At 39.7% G+C, this 14,237-nt stretch overlaps 1 protein-coding gene across 1 annotated transcript; it reads right to left on the reverse strand.

The window, feature by feature from the left end:
- Positions 1 to 2,396: 2,396 nt before the first annotated feature.
- lysmd2 (LysM, putative peptidoglycan-binding, domain containing 2) lies at positions 2,397 to 12,351 on the reverse strand. The gene is made up of 3 exons (XM_079825266.1): positions 11,866 to 12,351; positions 9,812 to 10,146; positions 2,397 to 2,998 (listed from the first exon to the last, which is right to left on the reverse strand). The coding sequence occupies exons 1-3, from the start codon at positions 12,124 to 12,126 to the stop codon at positions 2,950 to 2,952; spliced, it is 645 nt and encodes a 214-aa protein (XP_079681392.1). The 5' UTR covers positions 12,127 to 12,351; the 3' UTR covers positions 2,397 to 2,949.
- Between the last annotated feature and the right edge of the window lie 1,886 nt (positions 12,352 to 14,237).

The raw sequence follows: 14,237 nt of genomic DNA on the forward strand, positions 1-14,237 counted from the left end.
GGTTGTTTTAACCCAGCGGTTGGGTTAAATGTTTGCTTAAAACAACCCAATTGCTGGGTTAGTCCATTTTCAACCCAACTTGGGTTATTTTTAACCCAGCATTTTTTAGAGTGTATTTTCTGTCCAAAAAGAATAGGCCTGTTTATAGACAAATGTTGCAACTAACTTTTAGTTCAGTAGAAAAACTGCCAAGAATTTATGTCTCATGGGACTGTTAACATCTCGACTGCCTGGGGTGTTTGTAGAGACAGTTCCTACACATTTTCCATTTCAAAATTACATACTTTTCCAGACTCAAATCTCCAAAACTCTGTAGTTCTTTTTTTCAGACAATTTTTTAACATAAATGGCCAGCATTTATGGTCACAATATTTTACGAAATCACACCATACAGCATTCATTTTCAAAGTACAGTCATCTGGAAATATACAAAATAATAATATATAATTTTTTCACTGATTGTCTCGAAGTGATAACATGCACTTACATAATGAGATGAAATCTAAAACGCTTCATAACCTGCATATATTCACCATCGGGTTGATACTGTAATCGTGGTTTGATGTTGAATTCAAAAGAGACTTTTGTAAAAAATAAATAATAATAATACTTTTATGGTAAAAGACAAAGAGCTTTGTGTACTGAAAATGTGCACCTTGAATGTATTCAATTGTGTTTGACAATCACTAAAGGATCACTAACCTTTTGCCATGAAAACACTGCTTGTATGATACATTATTTTATTTTTATAAAACTGTTAGTTCCAGTCCTTGATTCTGATTGGTCAATAGCTGTGCTTTATTCACGATAAAACACTATGACTATTTCACCCAACAGTTATGTTTATCACTGCACAACACCCTTAGCAACCACTCTTAGCAACGTGAACATGTGTTTGTTCTCATTGATATTGTTCATTGAAGCTTACTGTATTATTGTGAGAGAGAGAATGAGTTATCGAGTGTATTATCTGCATTCAGATTTAGCATTTGCCTTCGTGTCAGTCCTATGTTCATAATAAAAAAATCTGTTTGAATGTCCGCTGCGATATCTTGTCCCGTGTCCTGACACTGGCAGCGCTAGTCAAAGCATTTGTTATTAATTGTGTCTTGTTCCTGTGTTCACAGTCCTTTCAATATAAAAGTCTTTGCCACTGAGTGACTCACTCATAAAGACAGTATTTGCCGCCATATAATGGCGTAATAATGTAACTTCTGTTGCTGTTCACGGTCAGGGACTATTTTTTCCAGCGGAAGAAAGGCTTTAAAGGGTGAGTTCACCCAAAAATGAAAATTCTGTCATTAATTATGCACCATCATGTCCAAACCCATAAAATCTTAAGTTCATCTTCTAAACACAAATTAAGATATTTTTTATGAAATCCCCCTCCATAGACAGCAATTGAATTACCACTTTCAAGGTCTAGAAAGGTATAGTAAAGACATAGATAAAAGTCCATGTGACTCCAGTGGTTTAACCTGAATTTTATGATGTGACGAAAATACTTTTTGTGCGCAAAAAACAAACAAAAATAATGTTAGTCTACAATTTCTTCTCGTCTATACCAGTCTCCTACGCAGTTTACATTGTAAATACAGTGCCAGGCTTCCTAGTTCTATGTCAGAACACTGGCTCACCATTGGCCAGCTCCTGCGTCAGCATCACACGCATGTGTCGAGGTGCTCACGTGAACAGTTGCATAGAAGACTGGCACAGACTAGAAGAAATTGTTGAATAAAGTAGTTATTTTTGTTTGTTTTTTGCGCACAAAATGTATCCTTGTCGCTTCATAAAATGAAGGTTGAACCACTGGAGTCACATGGACTATTTTAACAACCTTTCTGGGAAAGTGTTAATTAAATTGCTGCCTATGGAAGGGTCAGAGAGCTCTCAGATTTCATCAAAAATATCCTAAAGTTCCAAAGATGGAGTTTCATTTTGGGGTGAACTTTAAGCCTGAACCTTTAAGTGATTTTACAAGTTGCATTGATATATTTTGGCTTTAATATTTGTATTGTGTGGTACCGTTTTATAAAAGCAATAAGGCCCATGAAGCCGTGGTTTACAGTGAATTTATAACAGCTAATGGGGTTTTAGGCACAACAACGCACCTTAGCTGTTAGAAAATTACTGTAAACCACGGCTTCTTGAGCCTTATTGCTTTATTACAAATTCTTGATTTTATATTTTTGAAAACTGAATAGGGGCAAAAGTCTGGAAACAAAAATAGTTTTCCATACTTATCCAGGCCTAAATTACTTAACAAAACTTTTCCAAACTGTGTAGGAACCCTGCAGAGACTTTGTGGCGGTGCTGAAGGGTGAGATCCATCCTATAATAACCCAACACTTTGTTGCAGATCTATAATCTAAGTAAGAAACAGAAAGCTCTTATGATCAGTTTACAGAAGCATTTATTCTGCATAACCCAAATCAAACAGCACAGTAAAATTTTTATTAAACCTCAACACACAAAAACACAACATTCACACCAAAACAGCATTATTTATCCCTTTCAACCCCACACATAAAGCTTTTATAGGCAAACAAAACAATAAATTAAAATCAGCAGGCAGCCACACACACACACAGAGTCCGGATACTGTTATCTGTGATACGTTATACGGGATAGACTGCAGATACAGTGTTTCATATTGAGCATAGACTGTGGTTATCATAATTTTGTGATCTACATGTGGATGGCTATTGCTCTTCCTAAAGTCCTAAATTCGGCTGTAGCATCTTTACTGTTATGCAAGATGGAACAATGATGATAAAAATCAGAAATAAAATCACTATAATACTGCTGGAGAAGGCAATGATGGACTTGTGGTCCTGTGTTGCAGTTTGGGTAACGGTAGAGTAAAAAAAGTAGGCAAAAGGGGGATGGAAAGATGAAGATGATGGGTCATTGTCAGCGCTGCAGGTAAACAGATGAAGAAGAATCTTTTCAGATCTCCTGATATGATGATGTTGAGTTGGTTGGGTCGTCTTCCTCTCTGAAAATAAACACAGATAAACAATATTTAACAAAAGAAACAGCTGCAACACTATTAGAAGAATATCAAATATATTGTAGTGCTAATATATATATATATATATATATATATATATATATATATATATATATATATATATATACATATACATATACATATACATATACATATACACACACAGTGGGGAGAACAAGTATTTGATACACTGCCGATTTTGCAGGTTTGCCCACTTTTAAAGCTTTTAGAAGTCTGTAATTTTTATCATAGGTAATCTTCAACTGTGAGTGACGGAATCTAAAACAAAAATTCAGAAAATCACAATTACAGAGATCTTGCGTTTCCTGTAGTTCTTGACCAGGTTTGCACACACTGCAGCAGGGATTTTGGCCCACTCCTCCATACAGACCTTCTCCAAATCCTTCAGGTTTCGGGGCTGTCGCTGGGCAATACGGACTTTCAACTCCCTCTATTGGGTTCAGGTCTGGAGACTGGCTAGGACCTTGAGATGCTTCTTACGGAGCCACTCCTTAGTTGCCCTGGCTTTGTGTTTCAGGTCGTTGTCATACTGGAAGACCCAGCTACGACCCATCTTCAATGCTCTTACTGAGGGAAGGAGGTTGTTGGCCAAGATCTCGCGATACATGGCCCGATCCATCCTCCCCTCAATGCGGTGCAGTCATCCTGTCCCCTTTGCAGAAAAGCATCCCCAAAGAATGATGTGTCCACCTCCATGCTTCACAGTTGGGATGGTGTTCTTGGGGTTGTACTCATCCTTCTTCTTCCTCCAAACACGGGGAGTGGAGTTTAGAGCAAAAAGCTCTATTTTTGTCTCATCAGACCACATGACCTTCTCCCATTCCTCCTCTGGATCATCCAGATGGTCATTGGCAAACTTCAGACGGGCCTGGACATGCGCTGGCTTGAGCAGGGGGACCTTGCGTGCGCTGCAGGATTTTAATCCATGACAGCGTAGTGTTACTAATGGGTTTCTTTGAGACTGTGGTCCCAGCTCTCTTCAGGTCATTGACCAGGTCCTGCCATGTAGTTCTGGGCTGATCCCTCACCTTCCTCATGATCATTGATGCCCCACGAGGTGAGATCTTGCACGGTGCCCCAGACCGAGGGAGATTGACCGTCATCTTGAACTTCTTCCATTTTCTAATAATTGCGCCACCAGTTGTTGCCTTCTCACCAAGCTGCTTGCCTATTGTCCTGTAGCCCATCCCAGCCTTGTGCAGGTCGACAATTCTATCCCTGATGTACTTACACAGCTCTCTGGTCTTGGCCATTGTGGAGAGGTTGTAGTCTGTTTGGTTGAGTGTGTGGACAGGTGTCTTTTATACAGGTAACGAGTTCAAACAGGTGCAGTTAATACAGGTAATGAGTGGAGAACAGGAGGGCTTCTTAAAGAAAAACTAACAGGTCTGTGAGAGCCGGAATTTCTACTGGTTGGTAGGTGATCAAATACTTATGTCATGCAATAAAATGCAAATTAATTATTTAAAAATCATACAATGTGATTTTCTGGATTTTTGTTTTAGATTCTGTCTGTCACAGAAGTGTACCTATGATAAAAATTACAGACTTCTACATGCTTTGTAAGTAGGAAAACCTGTAAAATCGGTAGTGTATTAAATACTTGTTCTCCCCACTGTATAATTTACTGTAATTACTTTTTAAAATCTAAGTTTGAATGTCTAATGTTAAAATGTATGTTTTTAATGTAACATTCTCCCTTTAAATCCTTTGGTCAGTTCAAGAATAATTGATCAAATTTGATATTTATCTGAAAGAATTAAAAGAGCAGTTTCATGTCTATCCTTATATTGCTCAACGGCTTAAATTGTAATTTTAATTGTAATATTAATTTGTAATAAGTAATGCAATACTCTTAAGAGAAACTAATGAGTAAAGTAATCTAATTACACTGTTGAAGATGTAATTAGTAGTTAGTAATTAGTTACTTTTTAGAGTAACTTACCCAACACCGATTGTATGGACACCCAACTTCAATCATATGGATAACTTTCATTATCTATTTTTGTCTATACATTTGAAATTGATGGGAACCGAGATTGTTTAGTTACCAACATTCTTCTAAATATATTCTTTGTTCCACTAGTCATAAGGTTTGGAACAACATGAGGGTGAGTAAATGATGGCAGAATTTTTATATTGGGTGTACTATCCCTTTAAGGCACCCAGATTCAGTCATTTCTTCCTCCAGAAGTTCAATGAGACGTCTGTGGAAACAACTGCATCAGACTCTGATCTGGCCCTGTTTGACTTCCTGTATTCCCCAGACAGACTGTTTAAACACAGGAAATTCGTTTTAATTGAAACCAGCATGTTTGCCAGTCAATAAATATTTCCAGGTCGGAGGTTTTAGATGACAGAAAACGACTGAAGATCAGCGCTGGGCTACCCATTGATCATTTCCATGACTCAGTCGCAGCATTGATCTGATCAAAATGTCACGTCTGTTTGATCGTTGCATGTAGAGGACATGGTTGAGCGAATGTGTACTGAGGGTTTGTTGCTTCCTTTCCAGAGCTTCATGATTAATTGAGCAGTTTTCAGCCATTGTAAACGTAAACCAGGCATTGTGTACACTTTGGATAAAAGCGTCTGCTGCTAAATGCAAAAATGCCATTGTACTCGTATATCTTACAACGGCAGAGGGAACATCTTCATAAATCGCTTTTCAATTCAACATTTTTACACATCAGTTATCAAACATTTGAGAGAATATATTAAACAGGAAATCAATTACAGGAATAGTTCTCCCAATATACAAAATTCTGTCATCATTTGCCACCCCTCGTGTCTTTTGACATCAATGATGGCAAGCACAATTGCTACCTGTGTGACTTATGGCAGACTTAGAAGCACTGAACACTAAGTCAACTGCCCAGGGCTGCGTTTCCCAAAAACATCGTAACCTTAAGTTTATCGTAGAAAAATTACCACCAATGGTCTCTACAATCAACTTAGGCTTGCGATGCTTTTCGGAAACGCAGCCCTGAAAGTTCAAACTGCACAAGGAACATCAAGAGGATTCAAATGTCCATTTGTTTGAATACTGAAATCCCAGTCCTCTTGAAAAGCTATTGCATGGGTTCAAAAGACTTGGAACACAGCTCATGACTCGTATGGATGACTTGCATGGTGCTTTTGTATCATTTTTGGACCTTGACACGTTTTAGTCATCAAGCTGTAAGGTCATATCAAAACATCTTTTCTGTTCTAAAGAAGTACACCGATCAGGCATAACATTATGACTCTACCGACAGGTGAAGTGAATAACACTGATTATCTCTTCATCACGGCACCTGTTAGTGGGATATATTAGGCAGCAAGTGAACATTTTGTCCTCAAAGTTGATGCATTAGAAGCAGGAAAAATGGGCGTAAGGATTGAGGAGTGAGTTTGACAAGGAACAAACTGTGATGGCTAGACGACTGGGTCAGAGCATCTCCAAAACAGCAACTCTTGTGGGGTGTTCCCGGTCTAAAGTGGTCAGACTCAGTATCTATCAAAAGTGGTCCAAGGAAGGAACAGTGGTGAACCGGTGACAGGGTCATGGGCGGCCAAGGCTGATTGATGCACGTGGGGAGCGAAGGCTGGCCTATCTGGTCTGATCAAACAGACGAGCTACTGTAGCTCAAATTGCTCAAGAAGTTAATGCTGGTTCTGATAGAAAGGTGTCAGAATACACAGTGCATCGGTTTGTTGCGTATGGGGCTGCATAGCCGCAGACCAGTCAGGGTGACCATGCTGACCCCTGTCCACCGCTGAAAGTCCCAACAGTGGGCACATGAGCATCAGAACTGGACAATGGTAGAAGGTGGCCTGGTCTGATGAATGCGTCTCTAGTGGAGTCCATGTCTTGACGGGTCAGGGCTGTTTTGGCAGCAAAAAGGGGACCAACACTTATTAGGAATATTAGGATCATAATGTTATGCCTGATCGGTGTATATCGTCATACAGATTTGCAACGACATGAGGGTGAGTAAATGATGAGAATTATTTTTGCATGAAGTTCACCATTTTGAGCCTTCCGGTTGTTTGAGCTTCACGCAGAGTTTAACGCTCTGAACAGGTTACAACCTGCAATTTACTGCTATCAGCAGAGACTTGCCAAACTGCAGAACTTCTTGAGTGAATAAACATGTGAACAAGCTCACGCATGTAGACATGCAGTCAGTGATATGTCCTTTTCAGGACTGACTTGACCGGTTCTACCCTGAGAAACATGCCAGGTGAATGTTTGTGTAAGAATATATGACAAACAATTTTCATTGCCTTAAAACGTAGGGAAAGCAACAACTGCTGCCTTATCCACTAAAAGATGCAGACACAAGTCTGGCTGACTGATTCAGCTAAAATAAAAACTGCACCGTGTCAGATTGATGGACAGATTTCTTGCAAGTGGTCAGCAAATATTCTCAGCCGTCCTCTGCTCCAGTGAGCAGCCTACTGCTGCTGACCAAAAAGGTGCTCTGATGATCAGTAAAATTAAAAAAAGAAGGAAAAAAATGAAATTATGCTTCTAAGATACCTTGTTTTGGCCAATTTCTGCATTTAACCTTTACAGAAAAGTTAAAATCACACAATGTGTTGCAACAAGGTATAAAAAAAAAAAAAAATGCCGCCGGACAAAGTTAAGAGCAATGTTGACTGCAAATATAATTCATTCAATACTTTACATTATTAATTAAAGGATTAGCTCACTCCAGAAGCATTTCTTCTTATTATAATTGTTTCCAATTATATTCAGAGTCGTCTCAGGACCCTTGTGTTGTGTTACATTCAGTTGCGGTCTATCTAGCTTTCACAAGAAGAACAGTGTCCAGTGTGTCCATGTCTCTCTAGTGCATATTTACAAAGACCAACCAGTAATAAAATTTATTTTACGGACATAACGGCACATAGGCCCTGTTTATACCTGGTATTAAGATGCATTTTGGTCAATCGGATCCCAAGCGGACGATGCTAAATAAAGGTGTACATGAGGTCTAAAGCATTTTGAGCTTATCCACTTTCTACCACTTCCAGAGGTAGTTGAAAACGCATTTGACCGGATTGCTTTCGTAGTGTAAACGCTCATGAGGTTGAATGTGTGCGAACCATAGACGGTAAAAAAAAGATGGACGCCCCTTAACTCTCCGCCAACTGACCTAACTGGTAAACACTATGGGAAGCGCGCTAGCCAGATGGGATTTAAACTTTGTCGGCTGAAGACCTAAATTTGGTTTGATGATGAAAAAGATGTACCAAGCACCATGTTCTCTCACCATTCCTGATTTCTAACACACTCTCACAGTTTTCGGTCTTGCGGCTGTCAGAGCAGAAACAAAAGCTGCTGCTATGTTTTCCCGTCGTCTCCATTCACATTCATATGTAAATTGCGTGAGTTTATTCCATTAGATCTGAAGATGCCAATACATTTAACCACCCATTGACCCTCTCCTCGAAGAAATCAAGTGGTTGAAAATGGACAAAAGAGACGGATTAAAACACCAGGTGTAAACGAGAATTTGTCTCCCTCGTCTACTTGTGATCGGATCGACCAAAACGCATCGGTAACACTTTATAATAAGGTTCATTAGTTAACAACAGTAGTTAACATGAACTAATAATGAACTGCACTTTTAAAGCATTTATTTATCTTTGTTAATGTTAATTTCAACATTTACTAATGCATTATTCAAATCTTGTTAACATTAGTTAAAGCTGCACTATGGAACTTTTCAGTCCACTAGAGGTTGCCTATTCAAAACAAAGGTGTAGTTTGATGACGCCACGTTTGAGCACGGATCCATGGGAGATGTCGTCTTCACCTCGCAGCGGTGGAAAAGATTCGGGATAGGACTCGGGCAGAAATCATGTCCATGAATGAGATTATTAACGTTACTGTAGTATGAAGCAGAGCAGGACCGAGTGTTGTGGACCTGAGCAAGGCCGCAGGAGTGATTGTTAATAAGAAGAGCGGAACACGCCTTACGAGCAGCGGGACTTTTATTATGGCATAGTCGTCGGCGGGACTTTTATTATGCCCACGTCGCCATTTCCGCTTTTCTGGTCATGAGTATGAGATAACGCAGCTCTGTTTATCATTTTAGACACATCTGAGTTTGTTGAAAATGATGTTATGACATTACTCTGTGCGTTCGCTCAGCGGCTGCTATGACACTTGTTCACACTGATGGAAGAGTAAAGCGTTTCTGCAAAATAAAACCGGAAACCGAGGGTAAAGCAGATATGACGCCAATGACAGGCGACTCCCTCACACGTCCCGGTTCCCTGGTTAAAATAGCAATTTTCTCACGATTTACAAATAGTTGAAAACATTTGGTATATTATAAGTACTCAACTGAACAAAATATATAACACTAGCCTAGTGGTTTTTGGATATTTTACTGAAAAAAAAAATTCTACAGTGCACCTTTAATGCACTGTGAACTAACATGAACAGCTGTATTTTTTATCAGCTAACGTTAACAAAGATGAACTAATGCTGAACAGAAGTGTTGTTCATGGTTAGTTCATGCTAACTAATGCATTAACTAATGTTAACTAATACAACCTTATTGTAAAGTGTTACCAACGCATCTTAATACCAGGTGTAAACAGGGCCATAGAGTGTTCATTTTCAGTTAGGATGCTGCCTTATAAGGTCAATGCCTATGAAGGCAACAGACAGCAAGGCGACTTCCTAGGGTTTGGAACAGAGTTTCTGTTCTTCATTAATTAAGAGGTCAGTAGGTTTATTAAGGCAGAGACGCTCATGCAGGTCAAAGGTTCATTTACCTCCCACCATCCTCTTTCAGTTTGCGGGCGGCTTGTTTGGACTGTTTGATCTGTAAGTCCAGTCGGTGTAAGTAGTCTTTAGCAGACAGCTCCTCCGCCTGCACGGGTCGGGTGTTGGGCTCCGGGGCGGCCGGTTCTGGTGGGGGGGATGGGACGTCCACGTCCTGACTCACAAACGGCGACTCCTGCAGTGCGTTTCCCTCGCTGTCAGGTGACTCCAGAGACAGTCCGTTAAAGAGGGAGCGTTTTTCGGACTTAACAGGAATATTGAGAGTGTTTCGCAGGAATATACAGTCATTGCTGAATAGTTTATTGACTCGTTTAATTTGCTCCATCTGTGGAAATCAAGAATATGAAAAGATTAACTTCTGTTTTCAAGACACAGTCCTGAACATAAACGTATCCATTTAGTGTTTGCTTGCTCCACATTACCAGCATGCGTCTTATATAATTAATTAGAATACATGAGTAAATATTTGCTTAGAGATTTGCTTGATTTCCTTAGGCGATTCCCACTTTCACTCAATCAGTGTACACATCTATTTGATCGCCAAATCTCTCCCCACACACTCAGTAATGGCTGGACTTGTGGTTTGTGATCTAGTTCAGTTTCTCACAATTATCTTGAACTTCATTAAGTCTGCATGGCAATCATACACAATCATAACTTAAACTTATAATTGTATAGTTAACCTGGGCTTCATATGGTTTTTGCATATCACATAAGGTTCTATGTGCTTAGACAACTTAATAGGTTTTCAACTAATCTAGACAGTTCAGAAATGCTGTCTGGATTCTGATTCAGAGCATGTTGGGACATTATAGAACATTTTTGTCATGCAGAAGAACTGATAAAAAAAAAAAGACTAAAAATGCCCTAAAATTTTGCCAAGACTGCTCACTTAGTTTTGAACACACAGTAATTTTAGGTATGATAGGAATGGACATTGTTAATTATACTCAAACTTCACAATTATGATGCCTTGTAAATACTGTGGGCATATAATAGCTTTTTTAAAACCAAAAATAGCCTACTGTTTAAAGGGATAGTTCACCCAAAAATTCTGTCATCATTTACTCACCCTCAAGTTGTTCCAATCTATTATGAATTTCTTTCTTCTGCTGATCACAAAAGAAGACATTTTGAAGAATATGGGTAACCAAACAGTTGATGGGCCCCATTGACTTCAATAGAATTTATTTTCCATACTGGAAAATTTTCCATACTGGCCCATAAACTGTTATCTGGTTACTGTAACTGGTTACCAACATCATCTTTTGTGTTCATACAGGTTTGGAACAATTGAATTGGGTGAGTAAATGATGACAGTATTTTCACCCAAAAATGAGCTTTCCCTTTAAGTAGGGAGCTTACTAGGTTTTGAGAGACAGTCTATGCAACAGCATGCAAGCTAAAATGAAACGTTTTGGCAAGGTTCTCTCGAAGTTATGAACAAATGCTTTTCAAGTAATGTTATGAGAATATCCGTTCTAAAGTTATCTGGTCTTTAACATTTTTATGAAAACGTCAGCACAAAAACGTTCGTGGAACGTTTGTTTAACGTTGTTTAAATGTTACTACTTGTTTTCGAAGGTTCAGAGAACATTCAAAAGTAACGTTAAGTTGCCATAATGAAAATAAATATATCTCATTATTAAATCTTCTTTTTTTTTTTTTTTAAATAAACGTTTACATTAATTTTCTTTTCTTTTCTTTAGCTGGGTGAGCCCAAACTTTCAGGTGCCCCGTCCGGTCTACGATGGCGGAAAAAAAAGAATGAAAGCTATTATGATGTACAATAACAACCGTACCCAAGTAAGAGAGCCCACTAGGTTTTTAAATATGCATTTAACGGCATGGGCCCAAAATATTGAAATATATAAATATTGTCTAACGTTAGATAGGCAGCTCACTAGTTTTTGGGACACACTCCATGTTGCGCCTATATGATGCTCCAAAAGGACGCATAACAACGTTGAGTATGTAACGTTAGGGAGATGACTAGGAAATGGTTTCTTGTAAATGTGTGTGACTTTTTTGATGTGAAACTCACCGTAACACCATATTTGAGCGCTATACCCTGCAGTGTGTCCCCGTCCGTTAACGTTACCCGGTGCTCTATGTATGTTTCTCCTAACGGCGCCGTGACGCTCGCGGTGCTGCCGTAGGAGCGCGTCTTTGTGCGGGCCAAGCTCTGCGATAATTCACTGTCCGACTCCGAACCGGACAGGGATCTGGGGAACAGCGGCTGTCCGTATCGTCCGCCTCCTCCATCATCCCGAAACGGAGGCAGCACCGGAGAAAACTCCGCCATCTTCAATCCGTTATTATTAAAGCTGCCGTGACGCGCAAAGACTAAAATTAGCCAACTCACAAGATATTATTACGCATGTTTCCACCGTCACACCTCGAGCAGCGCATTTTCAGCAGTGATATTTAGAGGAAAAGGGAGAGGTGTGTGATTTTTCCAGTCGCCATTGTCGTTACTGCGGGCCTGCGCGAGAGACGCTGTCCAGTGAAACCTGATCTGCGCGTGTGTGATGATGACACCCCCCTCTAGCTGCAAACTAGCGCGTCGCGTTTTTCAAGGTTACGAATGGAATGTGACGTCGGCAGCCAGTCGACCAATCAAAGAACTTGTTCAAGCGTCGCGTCCCGTGCAGTGTATACAGGTCCAGCTTCTGAGGTCCAGAACATCTTTCCGAAAAACAGATGTAGGCTACTTCTTTAAATTTTACCTTTAATTTGACGAGTGTATAATTGTAAACATCTATTTAGAAAGAACATTGGATTTTATAGGGTTAGTTTAATACACATTCACAATAATTATCACAAGCACAACAGGATAGCACATGCTATTATGGATTGTCCCCGTTTTAATTCTTAGTTTGTTTTTTTAGAATGTAATTGTGAGTTATTTGTTTAAAAACGCAACTGTTCATTTACACTGACTGAAGAAATGTAACACTCCAATGTCACCAAACAAACGAAACAGCACTGAAATGCTTTCAGATGTATGATGAACTTAACGTATATGAATGCTAATGATTTAAAGGGTAACTAAACCCTAAACCAACTTTTTTTAGTTAATGATCTGTAATACTGGGGCTTTATTAATGCTGTTCATTGATTCGAGTAAATGTTTTGACATTTGAGTATAAAGTGTTTTAATTCTATAAAATATGGTGTAAAACCGCCAAAGTGCTGCCCTCTTAAGGTTGAACGGTGGCTACTGCAGTTGAATTTTCCTATTGGACGTTGTGGTACATCGTGACGTAGGATGGTACCTCCAACGGCTCTCTATCCGCGCCCCTAGCACGAGCTCACCACGCCCTCAGAAATGTTTCCCCCAATCACACGATGAGAACGGCTTCACTCCAGTATGAACTGTCATATTACATGAAGTAAACATTATGAATGAAACTCACTTGACACTTGCTTTAACATCGTATTGAAGAAAATACGGTTAAATAATGCAGTTGTCAGTACACGTCAGGCTTTTCTTGCGATATTATTGCCGCCGTCATGTGTACAGATAATTTTCATACATGAGACGCGCTTTCAAACCCTGGCACGCAAGTGGTTGCCGCGGACGCAGATAGATTAGGTCAGTTCTCTTGCGCGGCTGCTTCACTAGCATCGTCGGCATCGGGAGTTAACGCAGTTTGAGCAGCGGCTCGCATTGATAAGGCTCCGGGTTTGTGTCTGTTACAGACAATCCACCCTCCTCCACTTCAGGTGAAGGTAGGAGAAATGACCGCTCTGTTGCAAAGCTGGCGTCACTTCAGTCATTCTCCATCTTTGCAACTCGCGAGTCTGACAGCTGTCAATCAATCCGTCACTGCGGGTCTCAGGTGCACGCCCTCCGCTCAGCCCCGCCCTCGGTTCGTCCCCTCTGTGTCCGCCGGGCTCTGCCCACTTTTCCAGCATTTTTTGAAAATTGCCAGTGGGTGGAGTTAAGCTCTGAGCAGGGGTTTAGTTACCCTTTAAGTAGGCTAGATGATACTGTACATTAGGTATATTGCCTGAAATGTGAAACGTGTCTGTCTTCTATGTAATCTTAAACATGGACAGTGGTGTCACAAAATAAAATCTAGCATGATTAAGATATTAGTCTGTGCAGATTATCACTTAACATAATGAAACCCACATAAATACATAAAATTACACACTTGTAAAATAAATACAAACTCTGTTTGTGCTTTTAAATACAGAGGATGTGATTAATGCGAGAGAGAAAAAAGAAACAAAAGAAATTCGTTATCTTTTGGTGACAGAAACTCTTCTTCAATCAACACTGAGCTATTCTTGATTTTTTTTTTAAACCACACATGACCTGGTTTAGAGAAAGAGGAAGCAGGTGTCTACATGTTCCTGGATTGTGGTTGCACAGGTTCACTCATAAGCAAACAATTAGAGAGGAAA

Source organism: Gobio gobio (genome assembly GCF_949357685.1).
Source record: "Gobio gobio genome assembly, chromosome: 9".
NCBI classification, from domain to species: Eukaryota; Metazoa; Chordata; class Actinopteri; order Cypriniformes; family Gobionidae; genus Gobio; species Gobio gobio.

Coding starts and splice junctions, on each gene's coding strand:
- lysmd2 (XM_079825266.1), bottom strand. CDS start 12,126: ATGGCGGAGTTTTCTCCGGTGCTGCCTCCGTTTCGGGATGATGGAGGA. Junction 10,147..11,865: donor CGCTCAAATATGGTGTTACG/GTGAGTTTCACA, acceptor TGATTTCCACAG/ATGGAGCAAATTAAACGAGT. Junction 2,999..9,811: donor CTGAAAGAGGATGGTGGGAG/GTAAATGAACCT, acceptor GTTTATTTTCAG/AGAGGAAGACGACCCAACCA.